Source organism: Bombus impatiens, unplaced genomic scaffold (assembly GCF_000188095.3).
Source record: "Bombus impatiens unplaced genomic scaffold, BIMP_2.2 scf_0197, whole genome shotgun sequence".
NCBI classification, from domain to species: domain Eukaryota; kingdom Metazoa; phylum Arthropoda; class Insecta; order Hymenoptera; family Apidae; genus Bombus; species Bombus impatiens.
This window is the reverse complement of record NT_176616.1, coordinates 1,152,614-1,159,723: the sequence shown is the minus strand read 5'-3', so window position 1 is coordinate 1,159,723 and position 7,110 is coordinate 1,152,614. Positions and strand designations below refer to the sequence as shown.

The window sequence follows — 7,110 nt, the reverse complement described above, 5'->3', positions numbered from 1 at the left end:
TTCCAGTAGTAAAAGGCGACGTGGCGTCGCCGACGACGAAGGAGAGCGTCGCCGTGAGGTACAACCTCGAGGTATCTCCCGTGGTGGAGGAGATGCCGCCCGGAGCGGACGTGGCGTACGTTTGCCCGGTTTGCGGGCAAATGTTCAGCTTGCACGATCGTCTCGCCAAACACATGGCCTCGAGGCATCGCAGACAGGGTCCTCAGGACGCGTCAGCGAAGGCGTACCTCTGCGACGTATGCAAGAGGAGTTTTGCCAGGTCGGACATGCTCACCAGACACATGAGACTGCACACGGGCGTCAAACCGTACACGTGCAAGGTTTGCGGCCAGGTATTCAGCAGGTCGGATCACCTGAGTACCCATCAGAGAACGCACACAGGCGAGAAACCATACAAGTGTCCGCAGTGCGCGTACGCCGCCTGTCGCAGAGACATGATCACCAGGCACTTGAGGACCCACGCCAGATTTCCCGACGTTCAGACGCCTAAGAGCGAACCTGGCCTTCTTGCTGGCGAAGATAGCCCCACGTTTGCGCAGGAGCTAGCCTCCCCTTCGGCAACGATCAAGGCCGAATGACGACGGCCAGGTGGATGACCGCCGCGTTTCTCGCCCGTGACTCCAAACGGATTTCGAGAAGGTGAGCTTCGACCAGCTTCGACGAACGGTTTCGGCGCCGAAGTTGCAAGGTCTCGACAGAGACGATGACAAGACACGAGGATCGCAGAGGACAACGACGGAAGGCAAGATCGATTCGTCTGGGTGGAATTGGCCCAACGATTCACCAGACCCTACGATTCGGTTAGAATTAAGGAAATTTTTCGTTATTTTGTCGTTTTCGTAAAATTTGTCGTTATCGTATAACGAAATACATAGCGTTATCGGTCTTGAAATTTTACGCGTTTTTTAACAGTATTATATGGTATTCGTCTTCCCCGTTGTTTCTCCTAGAAACTCGTGCGACGTTCATCTTCCGGAGTCCTTTATTGTTCATCGAAAACTTGGCTGTTCGGAGATCATTTCGAAAATGACTGTCATCTCGCGTGAAATATTCGTTTTGTATCTGGAAGTTTAACAAACTGTCAAATGATTCTTCTATTCGCGTAAAATAGATCGATTCTTTTCGACATTGCAAACTTTTTTATTTATTTCCTATTTTCTGTTGATCCGCGAGAGTATCGTTCATCGTTGGAATTTCTCCGAACAACCGATCACTGTTAAACGATGGTTAGTCTCTCTCAGACGTCATTTTTGCGCATGAAACGGAAACGATTTGAAAGCATTCCCGCGGGAATTGCACGCGCAATTCACGCATATCCGCGCTCCGAAGGTTCGAAATTCGAAACATGACGGTATGTTCAAGAAACTTCGGTATGTTCGAGATACTCGCGATTTTTTCGCGATGTCAATCTTCCATCGAAGTGTATCGTTGTTTCGCGAGGAAGGAGACTAAAAGAGGAGAAACTTGTGCCAAATTTTCACGGTCGATCCGTTGTTAAGCCTCGTTCACATGGTTACATATCGGTCGAATTGAGTACGTTGAAAAAAAGATCGTTGGTGATGTTCGTTATCTTTATAATAAAGGAAAACTTGTCTCTTTCTGAATCTGATACCATAATCATTTCATGCTCGTTTCCCTTTTGGTTCGACTATAAATTAATTATTTAAACTCTCGGTTATTTTAAACTATTTTGTCATAAAATGGTTTTAAAATAAAACTAAATGGCTTGTAACGATTCTTTCAGAAGTACGACACACATGAAAATAGATTCGACGCTTCGAGGAAAGCTGGTGAAAGTAATATTTATTCGTCAACAACGATCTTTCCGAAACTCAAACGTTGTTACTCAAAAACGAAATCCTCAATTGAGACTATCGTTTGGTTGTTGAGAAAACAACACTGTTAGCTATTATAACGACTATTAAAACAGGAGACAGAGAGAGAGAGAGAGAGAGTGTGTGTGTGTGTGTGTGTGAGTGTGCGCATGCTGCTTTATTGGGTATTGTGAATTTCCTGTCGACAGCGTCGTGTTATATATTTATCGAAAATTCGTTTGTTACTCGCGAAAACAGCGTGAAAAGGGAAGGCAGTCGAGCACTTTTGAAGGCTGCCTTTCGAGAAGATTTCAGTCTCGAGAAGAGAGAAGGGACGCAGATGGATCCGCGAGACGCGACGATTTTTCTTCGTGTGCGAAGGAAAATGAAGGAAACGAAATAAAAACTAAAAGAAAGAGAACGAACGTAACCGTACCTGCAGAAAGAAAGAAACTTAAAGCATAATAAAAGCGTTTAGATGTAACGTTAATTAGTGGGTAACGTTAATATTATTATTGCGTTTTATTATTATTATTATTATTATTATTATTATTATTATTATTATTATTATTATGGATATTAATATTAATATTAATATTATTATTATTATTATTATTATTATTAACATCATTCTCATATTGTAAACTGTTCGGAGTGAGAATGTTGCGAAAAGCGTGCGTAAGAAAGAGAGGAAGTTATTTTTTTATACGAAGAAATTTTGCGAAAGGGTCGCGAGAGAGGTAAAGGAAAAGGAACACCGAGCGCGGGCTACGTGTTATCTAACTGTAAATTCATTTAGTATCGAAATTTGCAAAAATTCAAGATCGAACTTAAAGGGTATATTCTCCTGTTTAAGGGAAGGACTAGTCCCCTGTCGGAGTTCTCTTCCAAAGTGGCGCTCTCTCGCGAAGCAGATGGACGAAACGCCTTCGACCATTTCGCGTTTCCGGTCCACGGTGACCAATTCATTAACTAGTGTATTTCGTCGAAGCGCGGTCTGAATTCGACCGTTCGGGATTTTGCGGCGCGGACGATTCCTCGAAAAAAATACTCACTGGTTCGACTGGCGGATCGCGTTCTCGCGATCGCGAGAAAGATGACAAACGTGTACTCGACTATCGAACACTTTGTCGACAGACGCTTTAAGCGAAGGCTTGTTACAATTTCAGAAAATAGAAAAATTCTATTAAAATTGAAAAGAAATACGCGGCAATCGGAATTAATTGGAATTAAAATCGCAAAGCGAGTCATAAATAATCTTGTCGCGAATATCAAATGTGATAGAGATGTGTCGAAAAAGCGTCGACGACACAGTGTCTTCGCGTATGACGTTTCATCGGAGACTACACGCGGTGTCAGCTATATACTTCAACCTTGCTCAACCTCGACCGTTTCGCCTTTTTCCTTGCCATAACTCGGCCGCTGTCCAGTGTGTCTCCCGTTCGTGACCACGGTAAAACGGGCAGTGACGAATATCGCGAGTCACGCCCTGTGTAAACACGCACGATGCTCATCCGTATTAACACACGCGACCACACATGATATTGCATATACACGCTCATAGACACAGAGACAGAATACAATATTGTACATCCATAGACGCGTTGTTCAGGAAATACACGGTGGTAAGGTGCGCGTAGTTGAAAGACGCGCGCACGCGCAGGTACGTATAGCTGTATTTTTGTATACCGATGTTTTTTCTAATTAGTCTACCGTTTTAAGCGTTTCGAGAAGGAACGGAACGTGTAATTAGCCGTTAAGGGGAAACTGTCGCTCTCTGCTTGCCATTTTAACTTGCCTCTGTCGATCGAACGATTACTCGGAAGGCGGCTTGTCGGAGTGACAAGAGAAGGATACACGAGGGAGAGACCTCGAGGCGGAAGGTTTCGTTTGATGGGCCTCGACGTTTTCTTCGCGGAGATTGTTCGTATTTCGAAACATTGAAATTACGTTTTGTAAATTCAGAAACTTATATTTTGATATCGTGAGAAATTGTGCAGTTTGTTTTTGTTATTTTTTATTTTCTATTTTTCTTTTTTTAATGATATTTTTGTCCTTTTTTTGCATAATTACTTTCTTTCCTTTTCTTTTTTCTTTTCGATATGAAATCACAAGGATAAATTTGGATGACATAAATTGGAACATAAATGGTTGTCCGATCTATTAAATTTTCGTTGTATCGAAACTTCCGATTCGATATCTGACCTTCGCGCGATTCAGCCTTAAACCTGAGAGAATCTCTCGCGCAACGAGCCCTTTTTCGCTTGATGAGACATATGTAGATTGAAACGAAACGATATAGAAGGGACATAATTGTATAGTAAAAGAAAGACAAAAGAATAAGAAAGATGCGACACGCTCGTCGTGTCTGCAGGCAATTAAGCGATCGCCGTGCCAGACAACCTGTTCTTGTAATTATTAACACTCATTTAGCCATTCGTATGATTATAATTATTTCTATTATTATTATTATTATTATTAATTATTATTATATTATTATTATTATTATTAATTATTATTAATTATTATGCCTAGTTACGTTGTTAAGTGATTAATCATGTTTAATGCTTCTATTATTTATTTTGTTATCCTATTCGCAAATCAAGCTTCCTATTTTTCGTCCTATTCTTACATTCTTCCTACCCTTTTTCCCTTGTTTCTCGTTTCATCGAAAAATCCTGTCCGATTCTCGTTCTTTTCAAGGTGAAGAAGAGCGCTCGGTTTCAATTACAAACATCCGTCGCATTTATAAGTTCGTATTCCGGCTTCTTCTCCGCCCTTCCGCGTCATTTCCTCTTCTGCACGTTCTGCGCAAAAGAAGTAAATGGCAAGGAACGACGAGAACGGTCCTTCCCGCGATGATTTTTACGGTTCCGTGACATTCTGTTTACGTTTTGTATAACGACGAACAAGAGATTCGACAAAAGCAAAAGGAACAAAAATAGAATAAAAATAAAGCGCTCACAAGGGTTTCTGTAAATTATTGCCGACGACGATTGTGTATGTTAATTTATAAATTATGTTGTGTTTACGAATCGTGCCAGAATGGAAAAAAAATATAATTTTTCAACGAACTGTCACGCGCGTTTTCATTCAGTCCATCACGAATCATTCCAATGTATTCCCCGATTTTTCCTTCTTTATTTTCATCTTCGTTTTTCTTCTCTTAGGTCTTTCCATTCGATTCTTTTTTTATTTATTTTCCTTTTATTCGTGGGTTTATTTAATTATCACGAAAACGGTGCCGTGCCTTCATCGTTGTAGCGTTTGGAAAGAGATTGGGGCGTCGCCGAGCCTCGTCGAATCATAGAATACATATCATCTTTTAAGGCTGAAGATACACGGTAAGAACGTACGTAGAAAATGAAATATTTTTTCATGGTCGGTGAAATAATACAGGAAAAACTTAGCAACTGTATCTGTCTATCGCTTGCGTACGATCGGTGTTGCGCAAAACGAATCGACGATTGCATGTCTTCACGGCCTTTTTTAAAGGAAAGGGCTCGAACGGATTTTGCGATGTTCCCTTTGTACCCGTTTCTACGATCACGAGTCGATAATCCTTGTATCTGTACATCGAACAACAAACCGAATCTGTATGTTGCTGCACTCTTACGATGAAAATATATATACACGTTAATTGTTTCTACATTGACTGTGATTTATCAACGAACTTCACCAAACTTCATTAGCTTTCACGAGTTGCTGTGAATACGCGCGTAAGTAAAACTTGTTATTAATTCATTTCACATCATAACTATATCAGTGCAATTGTAAAACTAAACGTCATTGGAAAATCGTAATATTGTATCGGTATAATTACCGGACTAAAATTGTTCAACAAACCAATCATATTTCGAAAAATAAAAATCTTTCTATTTATAAAAAAAAAAAATACAAATTCCAAATAATTACATACCTATCGTTAACAAATCAATCGCACGATTTTCTCAAAATAACGCCGGTAGATGTAGTAAAAAAAAAAACATGCTTCGAATTACAATTGCAAAAGAAATAATAGAAGAAGAATAAAAGGAAGCGAAATAAATCCAACCACAATCGGTGAAGGAAGAATACAAGAGGCGAATTGTTAGCCGGATAAAATTTCGTTCGACAACGTGCTGACTCGATACATTTACCGAGGTGGACGCACGATGAAAATAAAACGACGCGCGGATGTTCTTGGCTCGAAAATATTATTCCGCTGCGTTTTCGATGATTAATTCTCGCGATGCACGCGATCGGCAGGTAGTATGTTCTCTGTACGCCGCGAACATCCGTGGCCGTGATTCGCGTGTACGCGCCACGGGACCGAACAGCATCACGAGATCACCGAGTGCCGCGCAGCAGTTTATTTTCTCCGCGCCCAACTCTCCAATGAGCCGAAATCGAAGCCGAGAGAGAAAGGCAGGGGCGCGAGTAACCACGTTGAAATTCGTTAGAGGAACACGTTTTTTTTTTTTTTATTTTCTTATGGGAACCGGGAATACGTTACTCAAGCGGTTGATACTCGAGTGACCCATCTCATATAATCGTCTGACGAAATACACGCTAATAGTATCCGGTCCTTCAACGAATCTGTTACGGTGGTGGTTTCTTTTCTATTTAACGAGATGGTATAGCCTTGCTGATTTGTACGAGGGTACGAATGAAATATACATAGTTTGTAGAAAGAGTGGATAAATGTCAGACGTATCTGAATCAGTAAGTCGGACTTCGTTACTTTCGATTAGTAGGAGAATCCATGAAATGTGGTGGTGATAGGATCGAACAAGGTAGTGGATGACATAAATTCGAAGAGCAGAAGATTCGTAAATTTACATTGTAAGAAATTTGAATATTTGAATATTTGAAAATTTGGAAGCGTGTAAGTAAATTTAACGCTACACTGATTCCACCTTCAACGAGAGAAATCTCACCGTACGTGTCCAAAATATTCTTACGAGTTTATCTCCGCCCAATCGCAGAGTGCATTTCATTCACCTTTCGACCTGAGTGTTTAAATCTCGCCGGTAGATTATACGTTTAATTATGGGATCGATTACGCCGCCGCGAGATATCTCGATCGATAACCCGAGCCTCGACTTCTCGTTCATCAAAGCGGCTTTCTGTTCTCGTTAAATCAAGACCATGACTTCCGACAGAAACCGCGATTGCTCTATTTGATCAATAGCAACGTTCAACGGTTGTCCGAATCTCATTTAAAAACACCAAGTAAGAGCGATGGATAGCAAATGGAGTGATTATTGCTTGAAAGTGCAGTCTCACCTATCGCGATCAACTCGAACGCGTCATC

The 7,110-nt window shown here is 41.1% G+C and overlaps 1 protein-coding gene across 1 annotated transcript in view; it reads left to right on the top strand.

The window, feature by feature from the left end:
- LOC100741378 (Wilms tumor protein homolog) overlaps positions 1-5,272 on the top strand; it is a gene marked incomplete at its 5' end in the record, with an annotated part of 6,769 nt that extends 1,497 nt beyond the window's left edge. The window contains one exon of the mRNA XM_012382798.2: positions 3-5,272. Within this exon, the coding sequence (XP_012238221.1) occupies positions 3-578 (576 nt within the window). The remainder of the gene's footprint in view (positions 1-2) is intronic.
- Between the last annotated feature and the right edge of the window lie 1,838 nt (positions 5,273-7,110).